At 41.5% G+C, this 26,656-nt stretch overlaps 1 protein-coding gene across 6 annotated transcripts in view; it reads left to right on the top strand.

Moving 5' to 3' along the window:
• Nucleotides 1-1,793: 1,793 nt before the first annotated feature.
• The window catches only part of MARF1 (meiosis regulator and mRNA stability factor 1), a 43,810-nt gene continuing 18,947 nt past the window's right edge, over nucleotides 1,794-26,656 (top strand). Inside the window, exons 1-17 of one of the 6 annotated variants that reach the window (XM_010601230.2) lie at nucleotides 1,794-1,876; nucleotides 5,389-5,590; nucleotides 8,697-9,389; nucleotides 10,077-10,251; nucleotides 11,174-11,400; nucleotides 12,670-12,787; nucleotides 13,359-13,531; nucleotides 16,663-17,091; nucleotides 17,287-17,444; nucleotides 17,533-17,691; nucleotides 19,013-19,205; nucleotides 20,088-20,266; nucleotides 21,723-21,803; nucleotides 24,197-24,433; nucleotides 24,563-24,682; nucleotides 25,492-25,667; nucleotides 25,946-26,166. In XM_010601230.2, the coding sequence (XP_010599532.1) occupies nucleotides 5,447-5,590; nucleotides 8,697-9,389; nucleotides 10,077-10,251; nucleotides 11,174-11,400; nucleotides 12,670-12,787; nucleotides 13,359-13,531; nucleotides 16,663-17,091; nucleotides 17,287-17,444; nucleotides 17,533-17,691; nucleotides 19,013-19,205; nucleotides 20,088-20,266; nucleotides 21,723-21,803; nucleotides 24,197-24,433; nucleotides 24,563-24,682; nucleotides 25,492-25,667; nucleotides 25,946-26,166 (3,483 nt within the window). In that variant the 5' untranslated portion in view covers nucleotides 1,794-1,876; nucleotides 5,389-5,446. Of the gene's footprint in view, nucleotides 1,877-1,902; nucleotides 5,591-8,696; nucleotides 9,390-10,076; nucleotides 10,252-11,173; nucleotides 11,401-12,669; nucleotides 12,788-13,358; nucleotides 13,532-16,662; nucleotides 17,092-17,286; nucleotides 17,445-17,532; nucleotides 17,692-19,012; nucleotides 19,206-20,087; nucleotides 20,267-21,722; nucleotides 21,804-24,196; nucleotides 24,434-24,562; nucleotides 24,683-25,491; nucleotides 25,668-25,945; nucleotides 26,167-26,656 lie in introns of those variants that run through there. The other 5 variants (XM_023540912.2, XM_010601232.2, XM_010601231.2 and 2 more) reach the window with 5 other exon arrangements.

Here is a 26,656-nt window from a genome sequence, read left to right as displayed (position 1 = left end):
ATGTTTTTTGGAAGTGGATCACCAGGCCTTCCATCTGAGATGCCCCTGGGTGGATTAGAACTGCCAACCTTTGGGTTAGCAACCAAGCACCTTAGCTGTTTGCACAACCCAAGGACTCCTTGTTTCCTTTTTATATTTTTTGTTGATATGGTCTTCTGTGTTCAGAGACACTCTACTAGAATAAAAAAGAGGAAGAAAAACACCTATACAGAGAAGCATATCTGGCACTTTGAAAAAGACAAAACATGAGAAACAGGGTCGTTTTTCATCTAATTCCTACTTCGAAAATACTACCCACATACATACACAATGAAGATTTACTCCGCAGTAATAAATATCTAAACAGGCAAATGATGTGTGTACTTATCTGTCTTCTGGAAAATTAAATACAAGCGGAAAGGACTTTTCAGCTACGTGTTTGATCTTGCCCTCCCTAATACTAGTCTACAAGGGTGTCTTAACTTCCCCTGAAATTCCCCCACCTTTTTTAATGAAATTACCTCACGTTGGTGAATTCAATAAAGTGTTCTCTTTTGGCAATATTGACTTACTGGTTCTTTTGCAAAGTTAATTTGTTTCCTGGCAAATTTCAGAAATAAACTTGTAAGTAGTCAGTTAGCACTTCCTAAACTGTCTAGATTTAGACAATAGGTTCTTTGTTTTTCTCCTAATTTGCAACAGGAAATAGCGAGTAGCTGGCACTTCCAGAAATTACCGCTTTGCTTACTGAGTCCTAAAAAACTTTTCTGGATAAAAGTGAAGATTGTATGTTACAAAAAAAAAAAGAAGATGGACAAGCACATAGCATACCTAAACACCTAAAACACAAAGCACTATTGGCTTCACGAGGTTTTTGCAACTATAAAGTCTTCTTTCGGCTCGCCCAACATGTCCTAAACAAACAAAAAAAAAAACCCAAACCCGTTGCCATCGAGTCGATCCCGACTCACAGCGACCCTACAGGACAGTGTAAAGCGGCCCCACACGGTTTCCAAGAAGCGCCTGGTGAATTACAAGTTTATTCATTTGTAGTCAGTTCTGTACCCAGACTTCCAAAAATTACTGTTTCTTCCCAGAGTTACCGAAGACTCTCAATCATTGGTGACAATATTGTCTTTGCACACACTTTTTGCCAGCAGGGTCGCGACTTTCCGGCCGGCCCACAGTTCCTCGCAGGAAGCCTAAGTTGGCAGTTATTTTTCTCTTCACTCGCCACTAGGTCGCACTAGATTAAGCACGTTGTTGAATATGTGCCATTGAAAAAAAAAAAAAAAACAAAACCATAACCATCACGCGAAAAGACAGTCAAGGAAAAAAAAACCCAAACGATCGAGATTTTCATCGGAATCCCGTTTAAACAGCCTTCCATGAAAAGACGGGAAGAGCTGAATTGTATTAAGCTCCCGTTGGCAGTTTTTTTTTCCCGGTTCCACCTCACAAACTCCCTAATTCTCCGCTTTGAAGCTCCTTTCGACTACACAACGTTAAGGCAGCGTGAAGGCCTCCTTAAACCGGTGCTTTTCGCCAGAAAAGCCACGGTCACCCCCATGGAAGGTCCCTATTTAGGGTTTTATCGGGAGGGGACTGAGCCTGACGAGGCTGCAGGGCCGCGAGGCCCCGCCCCCCCCAGGGTTCCCAGCACACCCCGCGCGGGGAGGATGCGGTGGCGGGGGAGGGGTGGAGGAAGGGGCGGAGCGAGGGGCGAGAAGGGCGTCGGTTTTGCGACAGGGGCGGTGCGGTGCGGAAGCGGAAGTGGAGGGTGCGCTTGGCGGCGGCGGCGGGAGCTGTGGAGTCGGGAATCAAAACAAAGGGCCTGGGAGGGCGGGGGGAAGGCGGCGGGGCCAGAATGTGAGCGGAGGTGGAGCTGGCGGCTGAGGTGAGTTTGCTGTCAGCGCTGAGAACTAGACCCTGACAGTCCCGCTGCTGTGGGACCACCGGAGCTGGAGGGAGACAGTATCGTCCTTCCCTCGCCTATTGCTGGGGGGAGGGGGGCGTTAGTCCTTGGGGAAAGACTCGGACTCGCCAAGTGGGACCCCTACAAGAGGATTGGGTTGTCTTCCTTTCAGGTCCGTTCGCGACTGTCACTTCTGCTCCGCCGCTCCCCTTTGGGGGTATTTGGCTCCCCGCCCGCACCTGTCTCCCTGCTCCCTATGAGGCCTTCCAGGTGTGAGGAGCAGCCTTTCCAGAGGGGTGTCCACAGTTGGAAGGTTAAGATAGGGAGAAAGGAGCAGATGTTTTTGCAAAACCGCTGAGCGTTTTGCATTCTCCTCGGTCATTCAGCAACCCCCTAGGGTATATAGCCTTTGGGTTGACAGTGTTGAGTTGCCTTAGAGCTTCAGCCTTTCCCACTACTAATTGTAACGTGACGCCGTGATACACCTTTTAGAGTTTCCCAGACACCTTTCTGGTATTACCAAAAGCTTTCCAGTTACGTTTGTACGTTTTGGACTTTCCAACATTTCAGAGTGGTAAATATTCTGTTTTGTATGCAGGGAAATTGAGACATGAGTGGTATTTCTAAGCATTTATTGAGCACTTCATTCGTTCAACAATTTGTTGATATATGTCAGGCATTGTGCTAGGTGCAGTAGATACACTGGTGAGTAAGACATGGTATCTGCTGTCATGGAGTTTATTCTAGTGGGAGAGACAGTTAATAAAAGCGAGCAAGTAAACGATAATTTTAGAGGCGTTGTAAAAAAATAAAACAGGGTAATGGGATGGAATGGGCTGGGAGGGAAGGGCTAGATTGGCTGCTAAGGGAAGGCCATTTACTAAATGCTGTACATGGATTGTGTCATTTAAACCAAATGACAGCCATATGGGATGGGGGGCTACTATAATATTTAGGATCCTTTCAGGGATGGAATCTGAGGTTCAGAGAGGTTGTGAGTTGCCCAAAACTGCACAGATAAAAAGTGATGGAATTGGGGACTCAGAAGCAGAACAGTCTGATGTCAAAGCCTGTGCTCTCAACCACTATCTGAATTGCTCAGACTGTAGGGGTTGTGATTGAAGTGACACTCCCACTCAAATCAAACTTCCTTTGGTTACCTGAGTGACTTAGTGGTGTTCCCAGGACTATTTGGGAAAATGTCAGGGTGCAGGCCACTAAAAAGGTGCCAGCTAGTAAGTTGTTTTCTGTTTTCATACTGAGCAACGTATAAGCACCTTGGTGTGGTAGAAATAGGTGGACAGGCCTGGTTCTACCCCCTCTCTAATTATGTGATTTTAGGCAAATTACAAAACTTCCTTAAGTTTTTCTGTTTTCTTCTTTGTAAAATGTGGCTAATTTCTCTCACAGCATTACTGAGAAAAGAAAATTAGATAGATGAACCCCATTGTCTGTTTTTTCTTTCTATTCATTGTACCCCTTGTGCCAAACACAGGGTCTGTTATGTAGTGTTGTAGATACTAAGTAAATATGTGCGGAAAGAGGGAACAAATAGTGTTGAATAGTAATGCTTTGTAAATTATATTCTACTGTAAAATATTTACTTTCGGGATTTGGCCTTCAAAAAAAGAGATGGAACTGGGTGTATTGAAAAGGCATGTATCATGCACATCACAAATCATTTGATTAGAGAGAAGCTTGTTGGGGAATATAAGACCTGAATTTAAAAGGAAAAACAAGTACGTAATTTACCACCAATGTGACACAGTTAACTTCAGTTCTGTCTCAAAATTAACCCTCCAGCAGTGTGTAGTAGGTAAACATCATGCTTTATTCATTCTCTCCTTCAACATATATTCGCTTAGTATCTTCTATGTAGCATACCCTGTGCTGGGGGATACAACGGTGGTAGAAAAAAAAAAAAAAGACAGACAATGGAGTCTGTTTATCTAATTTTTTTTCTCAGTAATGTTGTGAATTAGGAGAGAAATTAGCTACATTTTACATAGGAAGAAACAGAAGCTTAATGAAGCTTTGTAACTTTGACAAATGTTTTCTGTAAAGGGCCAGATAGTAAATATTCTAGGCTTTGTGGACTAAATAGGCTCTGTTGCAGCTATTCAATTCGGCAATTGTAACGCAAAAGCAGCCATAGACTGTACTTAAATGAATGAGTGTGCTGTGTCCCCATAAAACTGTATTTATAGATGCTGAAATTTGAATTTCAAATAATTTCCTGTGTCATGAAATATTATTCTTTTGATTTTCTTTCAACCACTTAAAAATGTTTTGTGAATATATTCTTAGTTCACGGGCCTTTTAAATACAGGCAGCAGGCCAGTTTTAACTCACAGGCCATTGGCTTGCCAACCCCTGTGATCAGTTCTCCCATCTGTACCTTAGATCCGGTACTTGTATGGTTGTCTTTTCCTTCCCTGTACCATGTAGATGTTAAAACTCTTGAAAAAGAGCATCTTATCAGAGATATATCTAAAAGAGAGTGTCTTCCATGTGTCCAGATGAAAATTCTGAGGAAGAATGAGACTTAGCTTGGCCAACTATAGGTAAGAGTAGATGGTCATTAGGGTATGGTGGTGAGGACTTGGAAATGAGGTTCAGTTGTCCTCACCATTGGCAGACTGCCTCCACACCCAATGGCTGTAATTGATTTGATCTACTTTTATTGCACTGTTTAAAATATTTAAGAGTATTGTGCTGGAATAGATACAGCACATTTGTGAGATTTCTGTATTGGCTAGATTTTTGGTGGTATAGCAGACTGTACTTTTGTAATAAGTAAACTAAAAATTTGATTCAGTTTGCTCTGTAGTAGAATCAAATTCAAAGTCCACAGAGGTCACTCAGCTTAGACCTTTCATATTCATATCAAAGGCACAGTGGGTAAGTTGCTCTTAAGTTGATTTAAAAATTATACGGAATTGGTAATGAGGATACGGTAGTGGTTCTCTAAAATCAGGACTCTCTTCTGTTAACTTTTCGACTCTCGTAAGTAGAGTCTTTAGGGTGAAATAGCTGGAAAGAATTGAGAAAAATTATAGAAAGGGTCTACTCAGGGCCTGAAGAGATTGACTCCAACCAAGGATATCACTCAGGGATGTGCAGGTAGCCAGGCTTTGTCTACTTCCCACAAGTAACAACTGTGTATAGAAGAGAAATAGAACTCATCCAGAGTTCATTTTTATTTGAAAGGCAATAGAATATGAGGAATGCTAAGATACGGATTTTTAAAAATTTGAATTGGTAACAGTTAATGTTCAAGCATAAACAGAGTCAACTCAGTTTACCAAGTTTTAGTGAGCTGAAATGTGTTCTCATGTACATTCTACTTTTGTTCATCAACATTTGAATTTTGGGGAATCATTGCACCATAAATACAGTTGTAATCTCATTTTCTTCCCCTCACATTTTAATAAATTGCAAAATTTGTACTTAATGCAAAGAAATAACCTTGAAATCTCACTTATTCCCAACAGGGGGGGAGAATGAAAGAAAAGAAAGATGAAAGAATGTTGAACCACTTTGTATGGCTATATGATGGAAGGAAACGGAACTGAGAACCCCTGCAGTAGAACACTTGGATGGCTTCAACAAGATAATGATGCTAAGCCATGGCTTTGGAAATTCTCTAATTGCTTTTCTCGTCCTGAGCAGACGTTGCCACTTAGTCCCCAAACGGTAACTATATGCAAGACTAAGGATATAATAAATTCCTGTTTGGAATAGATCAGAGGTGCATTTGGTCTGGGACACAGTCTCTCCCTGGAGCCTGGGCCAGGTTTTTCTATGTATCCTGCTTGTATTGCCCCTTATAGAATATTGTTATAATTCCTGACTTGACAAACATATGCATTTTTAACTTCCACTCTCAGTAACAGATGCTTTAAATATTTAATGTGAAAATATTGGGAAGATTTACTTCTCCTTAAAATCACAGATTCCAAAGATCAAATCCACCTTATAGAGTAAACCCAGAAGAAAGTACAAAATAAATTTTATTTTACTGTAGTCTTCTGAGTTCTGAGACTTGTAATCCAGAAAAGATTAACAGACCTTATCGATGGTCTTTTTCTGTTCAAGATTTCTTTTGAAGATTTACATAGGTCCGTGACTTCTTGCTTGCTTTTGCTTTTTGTGGCGATTTTGACATTTTCTGATGTCATTTTATGTACTCGTGGTTACCACCCTTCTGTTTTCTTTGTTCTGTTCTTGGGATTCAAATGAGGCTTTCACATAAGGATATAACTTTTATAAAGTCAGTTCAATTCTCTGTCTTCTCCAGCTTTCCACCATATAGTTATTTTTGTTGCATAGCATCAAGTAATTTGGTCATTTCAGAAGTGTTTTACTTTACGGACAGTTGACAGTAAAGGTTGGTACCTCAAACAGCACTTCCTGGGGGTGGCAGATCTGGTCCTCTCGGAGTCACACAATTCAGAATTGCACTCTCCACTACAGATCCAGAAACTCAGTTTTGTCAGTACCACCTAGAATTAAGTAGATTCAGGAGACCGACCCACAATAGCCCTACCCCATAAGAGTCTGATCTGTATAAATCAAGAGTGCCAGTGTATTAGTTTTGAGCCTAAACTGCAGTTACCAAGAGGGCAGAGTACACTGCTCCATTGGCTGGTCAGCCCATTGCTATTACCTACTTCCCTTTTAGGGAACGTCTAGCTGAAAATCCAGATTTCTCCCAGATGAGCTCTGAGATAAGCATAGAGCCATAGTAAAGGGGGTGAAATTTAGCAGTCAGATGGCCCCTTCTGTGCTCTGAGGGATGATACTGTATCAGGGCATCCTTTTCGTTTTCTTTAATTTTTTTAATTATTTTTTTTAGGGCATCCTTTTCTATTTAATAGTTCCTCCAGTCAGCCCATAAGTGCTACTAATTAGTAAGATCCCTTTTCAGTGACCATTGTGCCAAGTGTGTTCTGTGTACTATCTCATTTTCTACTTCTAACAACTGTATAAGGTACATTCTGTTGCTCTCAATTTATGAATGAGGAAACTGAAACGAGAGGTTAAGCAACCTACCCAAGGTCATATAACTATTGAGTGTCAGATTCAAATCCAGGCCTCTAACACTCATGCCCATGTTTATTACTTTTGTGATATACTGGCCTCCTGTGTCTGTGTAGGCATATAGCAAACTATTTCTCTTGTACCTTTTCCCCTAGTTTTCTAATTGCTCTCATTCTTTTCACTGGCTACAATACACTTGTTGGCATTATGGCTTTAGGTCATGGTATCTTAACCAACAAAACCAAACCCATTGCCATCGAGTCAATTCTGACTCATAGCGACCCTATAGGACAGAGTAGAACTGCCCCATAGAGTTTCTAAGGAGCGCCTGACGGATTCTAGCTGCCAGCCTTTTTGTTGGCTGCTGTAGCTCTTAACCACACCACCACCAGGGTTTCCCATGGTATCTTAGGATTTGCTAAATGTCATCGGTAACACTTTTATGAGACTTCCCATGGGTGGCAGATGGCCAATATCATCCATAATGTTTGGAATACTACTCTTCTACTCTGGGGGAACTTATTGGAACCTGTTATGGACTGACCGCAGGAACTGTTAAGTACTTCTCTCAAAGCACTTTGCTTATAAGCCGTCTTTATCGAATGCTGCTTGTGACTGTTGTTTTCTTATTCCCATTTTGTCTTCACAAGTTCCTCTGAGGCAAAGAGTCCTTGTCAAAGGGAAGTCAGTAGACATAGATGGTTAATATGGCTTGCTGAAGATGTAGAGACACACCCCCCCATCCCTAGCCTCTTAAGACTCAGGAAGAACACAGTCTTAGTTTTAGTTGTCTGTATCCATGTTCAGCTCTGAAGAATGCTGCTATTTTATGTCTTTTTTTTTTTTTTATGGTTTTTATTTTGCTTTAGGTGAAAGTTTACAAATCAAGTCAGTCTCTCACACAAAAACCCATATACACCTTGCTACACACTCCCAATTACTCTCCCCCGATGAGACTCTCTCCCTCCACTCTCTCTTTTCGTGTCCATTTCGCCAGCTTCTAACCCCCTCCACCCTCTCATCTCCCCTCCAGGCAGGAGATGCCAACATAGTCTCAAGTGTCCACCTGATCCAAGAAGCTCACTCCTCACCAGCATCCCTCTCCAACCCATTGTCCAGTCCAATCCATGTCTGAAGAGTTGGCTTCGGGAATGGTTCCTGTCCTGGGCCAACAGAAGGTCTGGAGGCCATTCTAGTCTCAATCAGACCATTAAGTCTGGTCTTATGAGAATTTGGGGTCTGCATCCCACTGCTCTCCTACTCCCTCAGGGGTTCTCTGTTGTGTTCCCTGTCAGGGCAGTCATTGGTTTTAGCCGGGCACATCTAGCTCCTAGTAATGTTGCTAATTTAAAAACCCCTTGCCATCGAGTCAGTTCTGACTCACAGTGACCCTGAATTAAAAATGCCTTGCTCTCGAGTGAATTCCAAGTCAGCGATCCTATAGGACAGAATAGAACTGTCCCATAGGGTTTCCAAGCCTGTAATCTTTACAGAAGCAAATGCCACATCTTTCTCCCGTGGAACAGTTGGTGGGTTCGAACTGCTAACCTTTTGGTTAGCAGCCAAATGCTTAACCACTACGCAACCAGGGCTCCCTGCCCCTAGCTTTGTTAGCTACTTAATTCCATTTTATTTGGTTGTGATCGAATGTTAGATACAGAATTGAGCCCTGTTTCTGCTTTTTAATGCAACAGGATGTGAGTAACGAAACATCACTGGCCTCATAAAATTAACTTTCATTCTGATTTTCTTTTCTCAGAAAGATTACATGGAGAACAAGAAAGTTGCTGTGGAATTAAAGGACGTACCATCTCCCCTTCATGCTGGCTCTAAACTTTTTCCAGCAGTCCCACTTCCAGATATTCATTCTCTCCAGCAACCTAAAATACAGCTTTCAACTGTCCCCAAAGTAAGCTGCTGTGCTCATTGCACTAATGAACCCTCCACGTCGCCAATGCATTTTGGTGGTGGTGGTGGCGGCGGTGGCGGAGGTACTGGTAGCTTGATTCACTCGGGCGCACTGTTAGACTCGCAAAGCACCAGGACAATCACGTGTCAAGTAGGGTCAGGGTTTGCTTTCCAGTCTGCATCTTCACTCCAGAATGCCTCAGCTAGGAACAATTTGGCAGGCATTGCAAGTGACTTTCCCAGCATGTGTCTAGAAAGTAACCTATCTTCCTGCAAACACCTGCCCTGTTGTGGAAAACTCCATTTCCAGTCATGTCATGGTAACGTGCACAAGCTGCATCAGTTTCCAGCCCTCCAGGGCTGCCCCTCCGCGACTGGCTATTTCCCCTGTTCTGATTTCACAAGTGGGGCTCCAGGGCATTTGGAAGAGCACATTTCACAGTCGGAACTAACGCCTCACTTGTGCACCAACTCTTTGCACCTAAATGTGGTACCACCGGTTTGTTTAAAGGGCTCACTTTACTGCGAAGACTGTTTAAACAAGGTTTGTATCTTTTTCTTTTTTATGCTGGGTGCAGCTGAGGTTTAGCTTTTTTGCCATCAGCATAACTTCTGCTGGTTCTGAAGGAATCAAGGAGTAAAATAGGGACGATTCAAAGGAGTGCGGAGTAATTATTTATATAGTGGGTATATTCACAGAGCCTCCTGTTGCAATTAATGTGTTTCCTACATGTGAACTGAGTTTGGCAAAGCCTCGGTGTTCTTTTTTGTCTTTAAAGGCTAGAGCATGATTCTGATTTCTTGTAACTCAAACACAACTTATACTTGGGCCTATTCATGTAACATAGGTAACAGCATGTTGTCCTTTTGTAATAACACAGAGAACTTGAAATTTGGCCTCAGTCACACCAGTGTTTCAAGTGAAGACTTGACTCCCTTTATGCGAAGTATGCAATGTGTGCGAGGTCTCCATTGCAGAGGACACATGCCCCGGAACATAAAGGTTCCAATCATGTAACTGTCTCAAGTCATTTCAAGTTACTTCTTGAAATGTGTATATGGATCGATAGCTGGTGGTTCTGGGAAGATGATTTGAGAAATTACATTTTATTACAGGTTAGCAGGTAGAAACGTAAAACACAAAGAATGGGTTTTCAGCTGTTGTGTATGACTTTAGGTTCTAAAGTGATGTATCTGAAACCTCCCCTTTTTTAAAAAAATTTTACAACAGCCGGCAAGAAATAGTATAATTGATGCTGCTAAAGTCTGGCCAAATATACCACCTCCAAATACTCAGACTGCACCTGTCGCTATCCCTTTGTGTAATGGCTGTGGAACCAAAGGAACAGGAAAGGAGACCACGTTGTTATTGGCGACCAGTCTAGGCAAACCTGCTTCGAAATTTGGTAAATGATAGTACGGTATTAAATGTGCATATTTAAATAGTTTTCAATATCTGATACTAACACTGCATTTAATCACCTTTAAAAGAGTCCTGGTGTTTCTAAAGCTACTGCGTATATAAATGGGCAAGTCTCCCTTTCCATCTCTTAAAAAAAAAATTTTATTTTTATAAGTCTGCAAGTCATTTGCCCTTTACGATGGGCCAAGCCTGCTTGAAATCAGAAAGTCCAGCTGTTTATAGAAAAAGGAGGAGCATATTAGGAGAAATAAGTGCTGGAGGAGACTTGGTATCAGCTTTAGGTTCATAATCACACTTGCTGATTTTACACTCCCTGGGAGTAAAGATTTAGTAATGGCTGATTAAAAACAGTATTTGAAAACCTACGAGTTCTCAGTTAAAATCATTTCCCCTAGAGTAGTTAATGTGATGTTCTATCACTTGAAAACAATTTTAAAAAATGTTAAATCAGATGTTAGTACCGTGTTAAAAAATAATTTAAAACCAACAACAATAATAACTTCACCCTCTGTCATCCCTTCAGTGTTCTTCTGTACCCAGTAGTTAGACAGGCACGGGCTGATCCTGACAGGGCCCAGAGCTGCAGCGTCCACTCAGTTACATGCTATTGGTCAGCTTGAGAATGGCTCATGCTTTGAGATTGATTTATTTTGGGCTTAAAGTAACCTGACCTTTAGATTTGTCCTCTCCTCTAAAACAGGAGTCATCTCTGAGACTGATACTATGGCAACTGAGGGTTGTTTATCTTATTAGGTCAACCAGAGAAGTTGGTATCCTTAAACTTGACACCAATCAGTAATTTAGTTTTTCTGCCACTAAGAATGATAGGTAGCTATCCATTGCTTTCTTTTCATCTGCCGTTTCTTTTTCACTACATGTAATTGGAGGTGTTAACGTTTCTTAAGGGTCACCAGAAGTTGCAGTAGCTGGACAGATGCTAGAAAACCTACCCCCCATTGGAGTTTTTTGGGATATTGAAAACTGCTCGGTTCCCTCTGGCCGGTCAGCTACTGCTGTCGTACAAAGAATCCGTGAAAAGTTCTTTAAAGGCCACAGAGAAGCAGAATTCATCTGCGTGTGTGACATCAGTAAAGAAAACAAAGAAGTTATTCAAGAGCTGAATAACTGCCAGGTAAAAAAAAGGGGCGGGGGGGGATCTTTACTCTGGTAGAAGAATAAGCACATGATTTTCTTGTAAGAACTCCAAGTCAGAATTTATTTAACGATACTATTGGTTTTGTGCTAAGTGCAAATAAAATAAGTGCACCCACAAAAGATAATTTCTAAAATACTAGAAATCATTTAACCATGTTTGACCATTCAGTAATGCTACTTACTTAAACTTAATTAGTGCTTTTCTAGCTCCAATGGGGACATGTATGTGGTTTCCTTTGATCTTTGTAACTGCTCTGTGAACAGGGTACCTCGGAGTTATTTGCAATTTACAAGCGAAACTGAGGCCAGGCAACCTTTTTAAGGTCACATGGCCAGTAAGTGAGAGATCCCAGGTTTAAACTCCAAAGTCTGTTCTCTTAAAGCTGGAACTAGAATCCAACAAGGAATGCCATCGATATACCATATTGTTATCTCAAATTCCGAGCTTAGGTTCTTTACAAAAGCTAGTTAAGTCCTATGGGACATTGCGTGTGATTTAGACACCTCTTGAAATAAACCTTGTCTTGCTTTAGAGGCTTCTGTATGGGAGTCTGGAAGTTTTAACAGGAGTATACACCATTTTAACTCTCGTGGGGGCCAACGCCCCTCCTCCTTCAGCCACCTACCCCAGATCCTGAGAGCTGCAGACAATGTATAATAAAAAAAACAAACCCATTGCCATCGAGTCAATTCTAACTCATAGCGACCCTACAGTACAGGGTAGAACTGCTCCAGAGGTTTTCCAAGGAATGGCTAGTGGATTTGAACTGCTGACCTTTTGGTTACCAGCCATCACACACCATAGCTCTTAACCACCGCACTGCATAGACAAGTGACATAAAATACAACCCCAAATGTTACCTCAGTTATATATCAAATCTCTGCTGCCTCCAGATTGTTTGCAAAAGCTATTAATGAGAGCATATTTAACTACTTCGAATTTCACTTCCTTTTCTCTACCTGTTTTCCAAAAGGGAGAGGGATGAAGTACAAAAGCAGAAGATCAAAGATGAGAGCCTGGGTAATAAGGGAGCCATTTAATTCATATGGAGAACGAGCTTTGAAATTATTGAGATATGGTTGTAATTTTTTTCCATTTTTAACTGGCAATAATAAGTTATAATAAAGGATTTTCTATTCCATTAGGTTGTCTAGCTAAAGATTAACTGTTAAAATGTGGGCAGAGTGTGTAGCAATTTTCTGACCTCAGGTCTTGCTCATTTGCCCTTATTATAAATTAATGCAGGTAACTGTCGCCCACATCAATGCCACTGCAAAGAACGCTGCTGATGATAAACTCCGGCAGAGTCTCCGAAGGTTTGCAAATACACACACTGCTCCAGCCACTGTGGTTCTTGTATCAAGTAAGTGTAGAAACACCTGCTAATTTAAATCAAATTCACTGTGTAGGAATTGTCATAGAAGCCAAAAACACATTAAAGTAAAATTTGCCTCAGAGAGGCTGTACTACATAGGATGTATTCATGCTTATTTTTCAGAATTATTTAGAATAAAAACTGAATTTACATGGATTTTTGTATTTTCTCCTTGGAACTTGAGTGAGAACTCTCATGGGGCTGGGTTTAGAGAAAATCTTGGGGGAAAAAAATTTTTTTTTAAACCCATGGCCCAGTACTGCTAATTAAAAAAAATCCAAGATGAATAGTTTACAAATTTGGGCCCCCCCAACATATCATTTGCTCCTTTTTAACATTGAAAATAACATGTCTTGGTAATTGTCTTTACCATGTTAATTCTTCTGATGTGAAATGTGTTTCTGTTCTAAAAAGTGGAAAAAAGCGAGTTTGAACTTAGGAAACAAGTATGCATTATTTCCTGATCAATACGGTCTTCTGTGGGTATCAGTAGAGTTGTCTGCCTCTGTCAAGTGTTTCTAATGTTTGGGGATGGGGTGGGCTGTACCTTTTCTTTCAGCTGATGTCAATTTTGCATTGGAACTGAGTGACCTAAGACACAGGCATGGTTTCCACATAATTCTGGTCCATAAAAACCAGGCCTCAGAAGCCCTGCTGCATCATGCTAACGAGCAGATCAGATTCGAAGAGTTCATTTCCGACTTGCCCCCCAGGTTACCACTCAAAATGCCAGTAAGTTGGTTTGCGTTATTTTTGCCATATTCCAGTGTTAGATTCTGGAGACTGAAAGACAGTCTTGCCAAGGGGGTTGCCAAGCCCAGGTGAGGCCGTTCTCTGTGGGAGGCTGACCAGATTTTGAAATGAGGCTTAGAAACCTTCAATTTTACAACTGTACAGAGAGTTGACATATATGAATTTTGCTTTTTTTCCCCTCAAAATGTCATAGGGAATTGACTTTTAGATTTACCTTACCAACAGCACTTGCCAGTGTCTCCAGATCTAGCAGTGTTTTGTGTCAAATAAATGGAAATAATGGAATAAAAGCTACTCTTTTTGCTCCCAGGAATTACGGCTGAAGAATATGGTGATGGTTTGCATAACTCAAGTGACTGTAGTAAAGTAAACCGATTAATTGTATACTTTTTAGGCATTTAATCCGTGAGCTCTAGCAGGCCTCCGAACCCATGTTTTCTGTGATCACGTCTCCTCTCCCCCTGTTGTGCGCACGTGCGCATTTAGGCCTAGTGGTTATTGCTACACCTGTAATGTTATTTAAGTCACATGATCAAGAGAATGTGGGCGTCTTTGCAGCAGGAGGAGCATTTGTGATAGTCTTGATTTGAAATGAGAATGTTTACTGCCGTGCTGAACTGTGGTTACGCAGTTTGGAGAATGCATATGTAACTCTTCCAAAGATGAAAAACCATTGCTGTCGAGTCGATTCGGACTCATGGCGACCCTGTAGGACAGAGTAGAACTGCCCCATAGTGTTTCCAAGGAGCGGCTGGTGGATTTGAACTGCCGACCTTTTTGTTCTCAGCCCTAGGTCTTAACCACTGGGCCACCAGGGCTCCAAAGATAGTAATTGTGATGAGAAGAGCAGCAGTGTGGGTGACCTGGAGGAAGAGGCAGTTTTAAAGTGGAGTTAAATAACTTTAGAGTTACAGAAGCGTTAGAAATGATCTCATCTGATGTCTTCATTTCAGGGAGGAGGAAGTCAGTGCTTAGAGAAAGTAAACCAATCAAAGGTCAAAGGTCTGACTATAGCAGAGCAAAGACTGGGCCCCAGGGCTCCTTAAGCACTTCACCTGCTGGTCCCACTGTATTCCTAGATACCAAACAAGCCCAGGAAACCCCGGTGGCTTAGTGGTTAAGAGCTATGGCTGCTAACCAAAAGGTCAGCAGTTCAAATCTACCAGGTGCTCCTTGGAAACTCTATGGGGCAGTTCTATTCTGTCCCATAGGGTTGCTATGAGTCGGACTCGACGGCAGCAGGTTGTTTTACAGGTTAAACAAGCCCGAGTGTGGCTAAAGGCAATTACAGCTGGGGACACCAGAGTCTTGGCCAAGGAGTAACATACATAGACTCTACCTCAGTCTTTTGAGCCTCTCTTTTAATTCACCTTAGTTGTTATTCATTATGCTTTAGTCTTTTGACTTATAGCCTTTCCTCCCTTCTGCATCTGTTTGGTACTCACTTCTCTAACCTCGAAGGTCTTTAAATCAAATGTCATCTTTTAGGTGAGAGCTTGCCTATTTCAAAGACCTTTACTGTGTATAGAGTAAAAAGAAAACACAGAGACCTCGTTATTCAGAACATTCTGTCTTGCCAGATGTTTTTTCTCACTTAATAGAGTAACAATTGAAGATACATTTCTTTTCTTTTTTTTTTTTGTAATCTTTAGTTTGTCCCTTTAGTTTTAGTAAACAAACATTTGTACCGCTTGGGATTTGAGCCCTGAGCGTATTACGACGAGTGTAGATCTTGTTGATGGTTGGAGAGCAAAGCCTCTGATTAGAAAAATGTATTTTCTTTAAAAAAAATCGGTATTCAGAAATGTGGAAAGTGAAATCCCACACTCCCCCCTCCAGAGATAACTACTGGTAAGAGTTTGGTATTGTCTTCCAAATTTTTTTAAATGTGTTCAAGTTTTTAAACACAAATAGTGTCGTAAACGTCGTGTTCTGTGACTTTTTTTTTTTTTTTACAATGTCATATCTTGGATGTCTTTCCGTGTCAATATACATTAATACAAATCTACCACATTTAAAAAACCAACAGATGGTTGGTATGAAACATCCTTGTATGGCTGGTCTCGATAATTTATTTAACCAGTCTACCTATTACTGGACATTTTGTTTGTATTCAGTTTTTCACCATGTTTAGTAAGGTAACCTCTGTCACTTTTGGGCTTCTGGGCTAATGGTCTGTAGGATAAATTTCAAGGCAGGCAAGTTCTGGGTCAGAATTTTACCGGTTAGTTCTAAGTTGTTTCCGGGAAGGCTGTACTTATACTCTTACCAACGATAAATGAGAGTGTAGCGTCAGTTTTAAACATTTACTAGTCAGCTAGGTGAGAAATGGTATCTGCTTATTAATCATTAGCAACATTGCAAGATATCCTTTTATTATCATTGTTGGATGTCGATATGTAAATTGTTTATATCCTTTGCCCATTTTTAGTGATTTCTTTTATGGCTTCTGGATGTAAACCTCTCCAAAATTATCTTAAGTTTTCTTCTGGTACTTCTATGGTTTTATTTCTTAAGACATCAATTTCAATTCATCTGGAAGGGTTTTGACCACCCACACTGACAAACAGAACTTCCGAGTGAGTGCTGGCGGTTACTGCTCTAGCTGGACAGGCTCTAACTTTGCGAAGTATTTCTCCATAGCCCTGCTAAATAATCAAATAGACTTCTTTGAAAGCTAATTAACTTAGCACAAAATGTATGTATTTAAGTGTACAGTTTATCATTTTTAGTAAGTTTATTGAGTTGTACAGTCAGTTTTAGAATATTTTTCTCACCTCAGTAAGATCTCTCATGCCAATTTGCCGTTAACCCACGTTTCCACCTCCTCACAACCACTTACCTTTCTGTCTCCATAGATTTTCCTTTTTTGGACATTTTATAGAAATGGAGTCATATAATGGGTGGACTTTTGTGCCTAGCACCAGCATATTCTTTTCAACAGCCTTTAAGTCCCTCGTTAACACTAAATAAGTTATCCTCTACCACCTAAGTCGTTACCACCTCTCCTCCCAGGTTATCAGCTAAAGTTTGGAGATCACTCCTTGTTCTTTGTAACTGAATGTATGCCCTGGGTTAACCTGATGTAACACTTCTTTCCTCTGTGTTAGCAGTGCCATACTCTGCTCTATGTTTATAACTTACCAGCAAACAAAGATGGCAAGAGCATCAGCAACAGGCTCAGACGCCTGTCCGACAACTGCGGTGGGAAAGTGCTGAGCATCACAGGCTGCAGTGCAATTCTCCGCTTCATAAACCAAGATAGTGCAGAACGGGCTCAGAAGCGAATGGAAAACGAGGATGTCTTTGGGAATAGGATCATTGTGTCATTTACTCCAAAAAACAGAGAACTCTGTGAAACAAAGAGTTCAAGTGCAATTGCTGATAAAGTGAAATCTCCCAAAAAACTTAAGAATCTAAAATTGTGCCTCATCAAAGATGCAAGTGAACAAGCTTCCAGTGCCAAAGCCACGCCTGGAAAAGGGTTGCAGGCAAATTCTGGATCTGCTACAAAAAATGCAAATGTTAAAAGTTTACAGGTAATTCTTATACCTCTTGCTTTCTCAAGTTTATGGTAGGTTTGGTTTCTTCGTTTCATGTGCTCACTTGCTTTTGGCATGTCCTTTTTTTATTTGAGTTTTCGATGATAGTCAAAGTCAAGTGTTTTCTGTACAAGGCCTAACACTTCCTGAGTACTTAAATCTTTAAACCCCAGTGAAATTGTCTCTTTTAAGGAGCTGTGCCGCATGGAGTCCAAGACTGCTAATAGAAACAGTGAGCCCCAGCAGGGTAATACGAGGCTGGCCGCCCCTCCTCACAGTAATTCAAGTGCTGCGGTGCCGACATACAAAAACTTGGGGATGGCGGAATCAGTTTACAAAGGCAATCAGAAGTATGCTAAGTTTCTCTTTTGTCACAGTTGCTTATTTAATGTCAAGGAAAAACAAATGACCTTTTCCCCTGATTCTTCCCTATATTAGAAAAGAGAACCTCAGTGCCCGAAGCGTTACCAGTTCTCCTGTAGAAAGAAAAGATAAAGAGGAGACTATGTTCCAAGTCAGTTACCCATCTGCCTTTAGCAAGTTGATTGTGTCAAGGCAAGTCGGACCTTTGCTCACATCTCAGTCTTGGTCTTCTCGGTAAGTCCAGCTTCTCAACCTGTGGCGTGGTTATGTGCAATAAGAAAAGATTACTAATTCCCAACAACAACAACAACAACAAAATAAATACAATTTAGAAACAAAAGAAGGACTACTAAATAGCATGTTTGCTTAAAAGAAGTCAAGTAATACAGAAGGGTATAAAGTAAAAAGTGAGTCCTCTATCCTTCTTCTGCCAGTCACCTTCCCTCAGGTTACCATGGTTAACATTTGGGGGCAATGCTTCTTACCATTACTGCCTTCTCCATGTGGAAATCTTGGGAAGCAGAGGTCAGAGAGGAAAGCCTGTCTTGAAGTTCCTGGGAGGTACCTATACGTCCTTTCAATCTCTTCTTGCCTGTGTTAAGGGAGAAAACCAAACTAGGCAGACATTGGTTATTCTTACTAATAGGGCAATTATAGGAAGCTGTTTGAGAAGTTGGGGTCCCTGTAAACCACTGTAATTATCTATATAACACTTATTATCTAAGTTTTCTGAACTCATACCAAGTAATTCTTACAAGGCTGTAAAGACAGAAGGAGCAACAGGCATGTTGTATTCCCATGAGCCCCTTCTGGCATTGTGTTTGTTCTGCTGTGTTGGTGAAGAATCACTGTAGAAAGTGATGTTGGGCTGTTAAATTCCATCTAAAGAGTCACATAACATTGTTTCCTATGTGGGGAAGGACTTCAATAGAAGAGCAAGATTATCTAGTTTTTCCAGGGCCAAATCATTGAAACCCATTGCTGTCAAGTCAATTCTGACACATAGTAGTGACCCCGTAGGACAGAGTAGAATTGCCCCATAGGGTTTGCAAGGCTATAATCTTTATGGAAGCAGACTGCCACATCTTTCTCCCGTGGAGGAGGCTGGTGGGCTCAAACCACTGACCTTTCAGTTACAAGCCAAGTGGTTAAGCTCTGCTCCACTGGGGCTCCTTTCAGAGCCAAAAGGGAGGTTAAATGACTTAAATTGACATTAAAAGCTAATTTCCTAACAATAAATGCCCAAAGTAGAAATTTAGTTCATCAGGCCTGCCTGTAATTTCTGCCTTTAAATAATCCAATGAAAGAATGTTTGATACTAAACAGTTTGCTGGTTGTTAATAAGGGATCAGCAGATAGTATAGGGTTGATAAGTACTTTAGACAATAAGTATAAATCGGTATATGTTTAAGATAAAAACACATTTGAAAACCAAATGATTTGGTTGTATTGTGGAAAAACTGTTTCTCTACATGGTTTCAAACAAAGCCTAAATGATATAGTCAATAAATAGAGTAACAGTTAAAAAAAATAATCTCAATATGTATATTTTAAGCAGGAATATGTCTCCAAACCTTTTAAACAGAGCGTCCCCACTTGCTTTCAACGTTGCAAATTCAAGCAGTGGTGCAGACTGCCCAGACCCATTTGCAAATGGCGCAGACATCCAGATCAGCAACATAGACTACAGATTATCCCGGAAGGAGCTGCAGCAGCTCATGCAGGAAGCCTTTTCCAGGCATGGCAAGGTAACCATCTCACTCCTGTTCTTGCTTTTGTTTTACCGTTTGATGGGATTTTAGGTTGAGAGAACTTAATTCGACATGCATAACTACAGTCAGGTTGCCATTGAGTTGATTCCGACTCATAGTGACCCTATAGGGCAGAGTAGAACTGCCCCATAGGGTTTCCAAGGCTGTAAATCTTCATGGGAGCAGGCTGCCGCATCTTTCTCCCATGGAGCGGCTGGCAAGTTCAAACTATTGACCTTTCGGTTAGCAGCTGAGCACTTACGCCACCAGGGCTCCTGACAGTCAGGATATAAATGTACTAAATCAGTTTAAGCTCTCCCTCCCTCCCTGCTGCCCATCTGCTTGTAGTGGTGTTACAGTTCCGGTTTTTAGGACACAACCCAAAGAGCAAGAACCCCAGAAATGAGAAGCACTTGTGATCTTGGGCAAGGATTTAAGTGTGACTTTGGGAAATAAAATACTGATAGGTTTTAATTAGCTCCGGCTACAAATATGGAAATAGGATTCTAAAGTAACATTGGCTGTTTTTGGTTATTATATGATTCAGTTTGCTAAAAACACAGCTTTTATAGATCTGGGTTTTTGCAGGGTCTGGAGAAGACCCTGGACATTGCTCACGCTTGTTGGCCTCTGAGTCTGCCTTGGAAAGCTGTGTGTGCCAGAGGGCACAGGTGGACCAGACCAGCTTCCCTTCCTTCTCTGGAGGTCACCCTCGCCTAGCTCACGTGAGCTCTGCTCAGCAGAAGTGCAGAGTTCAGACAGGTTTCCCCACAGCAGCACTGAAGTTCACCAACATGTTCCTTAATGACTCACCTTCTGTTTTAAGATGGCCAGGTTCTGGGGTGGCACAGATTTCCATTTTCCTTGTTACTGCTGTAGGTGAAGAGTGTTGAGCTCAGCCCTCACACAGATTATCAACTGAAGGCTGTCGTCCAGATGGAAACCTTACAAGAAGCAATCAGCGCGGTGAACAGCCTCCACAGATACAAAATTGGCGGCAAGAAAATCCTGGTCTCACTTGCCACGGGAGCTACTAATAAATCACTCTCTTTACTGAGGTAAAAAAAGAAAAAAAAAAAAACTAAGCCATTTATTTCAGGAAATGTAGTAACGTTTGACCCAGAAACAATTTTGGAAATAATAAAAACAGATTTTAACACATTCCTATCCCTCTTGTAATGATTTCACATGTGGTAATGCTTATTGTCAGTGACAGAGTTGGAAATAAGCTATTTGACCCTTGCTCAAGTCATAAACACAGGTAACCCAAGACCCACTGCCATTGAGTTGATTCTGACTCATAATGACCCTCTAGAACAGAGTAGAACTGTCTCATAGGGTTTCCAAGGCTATAATCTTTATGGTAGCAGACTGCCACGTCTTTCTTCCATGGAGTGGTTGGTGGGCTCGAACTACCAACCTTTCAGTTGGTAGCTGAGTGCTTTAACCACTGTGCCACCAGACCTCTTAAGAAGCAAAGGGGAAGTATAGCTTGAAGTTGGCAGGCACTTAGCAGTAAAATAATACCCCACATATCCAGAACAGGTTCTAAAAATAGTAGACTTCTATAGTAAAGGCTTATAAACCTGAAAAGTCTAAGGTATTACCCTCAGATCTCGGTAGAAGATGACCTGCCTATAAAAGGTAGAGGTACGTAGCTCCAAGCTCTCAACTCGCGGCATTTTTCTTAATGTCACATAGACACCTATCCATGTAGGTCTGTCGCCATCATGACTACATCAGTCTTAGGAGTCAGGTGGTGATTTTATTCTGTAGTTGGCATTGATTATTCTCTGGCTGTCTTTGTTTTGAGGAGAACTAATAAATCGAGACTTCTTAATACCTGTTTGGATGATTGAGAATTTTTGCTCTGACATGTAGTTCACTGTTAATGCTTTGTTATTTTTTTTAATTAAAACTGCAGAAAAATATTTTTTAAATATGGGTTGTTTTTCCTGAGAGTAAAAATAATACTCATTGAAGAAAATCTGGAAAGCTCAGAAAGATAAAAGAGGCACAAAAAGCATCCATAGTCCTGTGGCTCAACGGCAGCCAGTCTTTAACAGTTTGACAGGGTTCCCCCTCTCTGCCTTTGGATGTCTTTTGGTGCCTTTTGTTTTTTCAAGCCGTAGTTGAGATCATATTGTATTTAACTGTGTATCCTCAACTACGAGTATGGCAGGAGACATTCACACTGTTCCACCTTCTGCTCTGAATTAGCAACAAGGTGTTCGCCCCACGGGACTAGTCAGCGTCTTTCTGATACACAGGTGTGGAAAGCCCTGTGATTTGAGTCTGGAAAAAATCCTAGTGGGTGACTTAATTTTCTTTAATCAGCTTGTCCCTGAGATCCTTTCTTTAAATTTTTCTGGAAGATGAATTCTGACATACAGGAACAGGTAAATTTGTTTTGCATACACAGTGTTCATTAATTTTGTGAACTTTGTTTTTAAAATACAGCTTCTAATATAGAAAAAAGTCGGTTTGCTAATTAACTAAAATTTTGTCTTACAGTGCTGAAACAATGTCTATTCTTCAGGATGCTCCTGCATGTTGTCTGCCTCTTTTCAAATTTACAGATATCTATGAAAAAAAGTAAGTTCATTAAGCTTATTTTCTCATAAACCCAGTCAGTACTTAGTGGTGACTTCCATGCACAGAACTGTAGTAGTGACTCTTAAGGAACTTCTAGCCTGGTAGAGGGAACGAGACTAACATAATTGGGTTTCCAGATTTAAATTTCTATTTTAATATACATTTTAAAAACTTCTTTCATTTTTAGAAAATTTAGAATTTTAGTCCTCAAACCCATTTTTTTTTTTTTTTTTTTCCGGTTGGCTAATTAGTTTTACTATTTGTTGAACGAACATTTTTGAGCACCTAATAGACTGTAAGCTCTAGAATGATAAAGACTGGGTCTGGCCTAGTACCACATCTACAGTACCTGGCACAGTGTCTGGCACATAGTAGGTGCTCAACAAGTATTGGTGGAATGAAAGACTGTGGCACTGTGGAGAATGCAGAACTAGACAAGACAGTGCCCTGTGCTTGAGGAGCTTGTCTAGAAGGGAGGAGAAGACACTCACAAATTATTATATAAAATGAAGAGAACTGTCATTAAAAGAGGAAATAGGGTGGAGATAGTACTTTTTGGATGCAGATGAGGGAAAGAACAAGGAGTTTGACCACTGTTCTGTGGGTGATGGGAAACCAGTGAAGTATTTGAGGAATGAGGGGAGGAGAGAGATGTGGTACCAGAGCCACGCTTCAGAAAGGCTCTTCTGGTAACAGCAGTGTCTGAGGTGTCGTGAACAGAGAGAAGGGAGAGTGCTGCACCAGTCCAGGGTCTGAAGGTGCTGTTGGAACAGAAGGAACTAGAGACAACTGGCATCTCAAATGCCAGTGAAACAGAATGTGGTAACTAGGTTTATATAGTGGTCAAGGTAAAAAGGGGTGATTCCCAGTTTTTGTCCTGGATGACTGAGGATGGTTGTGTAGTTAAAGAGAAAGAGGGAAATAAAGCATGTTTAGGAGGTACAAAGGAGTTTTTGATCTTGTTTTTGGACATGTGAGTTTTAAGGGACTATTGGAGTATCTGAGTAAAGTTCGAGTAGTCTTCTGCACATTTGGAGGTGCCCTCAGGAAACAAGTCAGCTCTGAAGGTATGGCAGTTATTTGCCTAAAAGTGATCATTATAGTTATTTGCCTAAAAGTGATCATGGGAACAGTTAAGGTCAAAAGAGAGAGGAGAAACAGAAGGGCTGGTCTGGAGGCAGGGAAGCCAGCGAGAACCCAAAATAAGTGTGTTGTAAGTAGGACATGTAGAAAGAGAGTAGGTCAGGAATGTGGGGATGGGCTGCAACACTGAGGGGACTAAGGAAATGGTGTGAGGTTTGGGGATGAGGAAGAGGCCACTGGTGACTTTAGACTCATTTCTGCAGAGTAGGGTGGGTGAAATCCAGGAGGGAAGGGATTGACAGGCTGGGTGGTAAAATAGCAGAAGCCACTCCTGAGGGACCAGCCCTATGTATTTAAGTGAAGACAAGGGGGTACAGGACCGAGGGTGAGAGCCTGAGTGAGGGGAAGAGAACAAAAAATTGGGTCCAGAGAGGAGAAATTTGACGTGTATAGGGCCCTGGGAAGGAAGCATTGGATAGACAATAACAAGAGCAGCTAACATTTATTGAGCACTTACTCTGTGCTAAATCCTGTGCTAAGCCTTGTCCGTGTATAATCTCATTTAATCCTTGCATTAGCCCTGCAAGATAGGGGTTATCATCACCCCCATTGTACAGGTGGAAAAACCGAAGCCCAGAGAGGTTAAATAAATTAAGGTCACACACGTTGAGGTCGAGTCAGTATGTGAACTCAAGTTTATCTGTCTCTAGAGCCTGTACTTCTAAGCACCATAGTATGAAAGATGCAAGTCAGGGCAATGGTTAAGGAGTCAGGCCTGAGAGAAAGTTTCTGAGGCTAAGGTTTTAAGGGATGGAAGGGAGAAGTTGTGGAAAGGAGGTGTTTCTCCTCTGAGGTGGAAGAGCAGAGACTGTGAGAGATGACAGAGATTTGGAAGTAAAGGTGAGCAAAGTTGTGTGGTCATGTCAGATAGCTTTTGGTCTCATAAAGTTAGTGAGATCATTTACAGGAACTGAGGGGAGAGTGGAAGAAGGGGGGGACAGGGAGAAGTTGGGCCTTGGCCAGTGGATTAGGTGAAGCCCAAACGATGGAACCGTTGTGATGGGGAAGGAGCCAGAGATGTCTCGAAGAGTGCCAAGCATGACTGGTTCAACAGTGATGAATTTATAGTAGAATTATTCCTGTTTGACTTTTGAAGGGACAGTGGAACCATTTTTGATACAAGGGGATAACAAAGATGCTTCTCACTTTTCTTGACTGTAGCCCTTTCTTAAACAGAATAGGCATTTCTGTACAATCAAAAAAAAAAAAGATTCTCCTCAAGTTGACATCTCCTTTTTTCCTTGCTGTAGGTTTGGACACAAGTTGAATGTGTCAGATTTATATAAATTAACAGACACAGTGGCAATCCGTGAACAAGGAAATGGAAGACTGGTGTGTCTTTTACCAAGTAGCCAAGCCCGACAGAGCCCTTTGGGGTCATCCCAGTCGCATGATGGCTCCTCAGCAAATTGCAGCCCAATTATATTTGAAGAGTTAGAATACCATGAGCCTGTCTGCCGACAGCATTGTTCCAATAAGGAGTTCAGGTACACCGCCCCATTTCCCTGAGAAAGAATCCTTCTGTGTAAGGTCATGGAACATGTGTTAGAATTAATTTGCAAACGTTTTAGATGATGGACCACTGTCAACTCAGTGTTTTGTTCTCTTTTCTGCAGTGAACATGAATTTGATCCAGACTCTTACAAGATCCCTTTTGTAATTCTCTCTTTGAAGACATTTGCGCCTCAAGTTCATAGTCTTCTCCAGACACATGAGGGCACTGTGCCTTTATTAAGGTGAATCATAGCAAAGTCACTGTGAATCTAATGCCATAGTTTTCCTTTTTATAGAAACTGCCCTCTCTGCCCACACTTACCCACAAGCAAATGTTGCAGAATGCTTCATCCTAATGTCTTAGCCTTGTGGGCACTTAAAGTGTATCTGAAATGGGATCTATTCACTCAGTATTCCAACAAGAAAATTTGAGTTTGTGCTAAATTCTAGAAATCTTATGGATAGGATAGTCTCTTCTCCATGAGGGAGAGATGTGTATGAATAGGATAGTCTCTTCCCCATGAGGGAGAGATGTAAGGGCTGTAACAGAAGTAGGCACAAGTGCCAGGAGAGTGTGCACAGCCTCAGCTACTTCATCTCGTAAATTCCCAAATTAGAGAAAAGTAGTCTTTAAAAATCCATTTAGCCAAAAATAATAATAATCCATTTAACCACACCATTGGTTACGATGGTAGACTTAATACAAAGGCTAACAGAGCAAGGTGCCTTAATACCAGTGGAACGTTAAAGTAGATGCAAAAACTGACTCGGAACCCAGTTGCCTTATTTTTCACCCCCTCTTCTACTGGACAATTGTTTGTGAATTTCTGGGACCATCAGAATGCATCAGAGAAGTAAACACCATCGTTATTGCTTCCCTGAGACCTTGATTTTAATGTTCAAACCCAGATCATGGGCATTTAAACAAATTATTCGTTTAATGGGTACATTAAAATAAAGGCTCCTAAATTTTTTTTTCAACAAAGGCTTCTGTTTAGTAGATGTTTTGCTTTTTCATCATTTTAATTTACTCCACCCCGCCCCCCCTCAGCTTTCCAGATTGTTATGCTGCAGAGTTTGGTGAACTAGAAGTGATACAGGAAAATAGAGGGGGTGTTCCCTTAGAACACCTCATCACCTGTGTTCCAGGTGTAAACATTGCCACAGCACAGAATGGCGTCAAAGTGCTTAAATGGATTCACAACAAGCCCCCGCCTCCAAATGCAGGTAGGTGTCAGGCATTTTGGTCTTCCTGAGCCTCACCTCTGCTATGAGACAGGGAGGGGGCAGCACCGTTTGCCCGCCCATAAATATTTGTGGCTAGCATAGTGACTGTATGGGACATGAGTGTAGAGGTTGAGAAGGAAGCAACTGTTCGGTTTAGTCTGCTTGCTCATGATGGAGCTCAAGCAAGGGACTGAAACAGTAGCTTCCTTTACTTCAGCTGGTGAAATCATACTTTATGTCTTTCATGTGTTTTTCTCCCCCCCACCCCATGTATCTAGACCCTTGGCTTCTGCGTTCTAAAAGTCCAGTAGGGAACCCCCAGCTGATCCAGTTCAGTAGGGAAGTGATTGACTTACTGAAGAACCAGCCATTCTGTGTTACACCAATTAGTAATTTCATCCCATCCTATCACCATCATTTTGCGAAGCAGTGCCGAGTATCAGACTATGGCTATTCCAAGTTGATTGAATTATTAGAAGCAGTGCCTCATGTGTTGCAGGTAAGGCATGATCATTATTTCCTTAAAGACAGGAATGTTCCTTCATGGCTTCAGCTGCCCCTGCCAAAGAAACAGGAGAGCTAGTAACCTAACTCCTAAAAAAACCAATGAGAGCAAAACATGCTGTAAACGCTTTCTTCAAAGTGCAGGAAACATACACAAGGTGGCTACTCAGTCTCTCAGAAAGCTACAAGCTTCTAGCTGAAAAGGATTCCTTCTAAGCTCTGAGGGATATTTTCCTTTAGCCTCTGTAGACTGACGTTCCTCCTAAGCATAGTTCTCTCCAGAATTGCTCACTGTTGCAAGGGAACTGCTGTGAACATCTGTGCACTTGTATACTGGTGCATATGTGAGAATCAAGGTCTTCACCTTTTTCATAAGCCAGCTGGGAGACTAGTTACTGGGCTAGAGTTTAGCATTGGTCCTTCCGAAGTCTGCCTATTAAGGTGTCTAACTGAATTGCACCCACTTGAAAAAATTGCCTGGGAAG

The sequence above is a fragment of the Loxodonta africana genome, chromosome 12 (assembly GCF_030014295.1).
Source record: "Loxodonta africana isolate mLoxAfr1 chromosome 12, mLoxAfr1.hap2, whole genome shotgun sequence".
NCBI classification, from domain to species: Eukaryota; Metazoa; Chordata; class Mammalia; order Proboscidea; family Elephantidae; genus Loxodonta; species Loxodonta africana.
The sequence above is the reverse complement of the archived record's forward strand: the minus strand, read 5'-3'. Positions and strand labels throughout refer to the sequence as shown.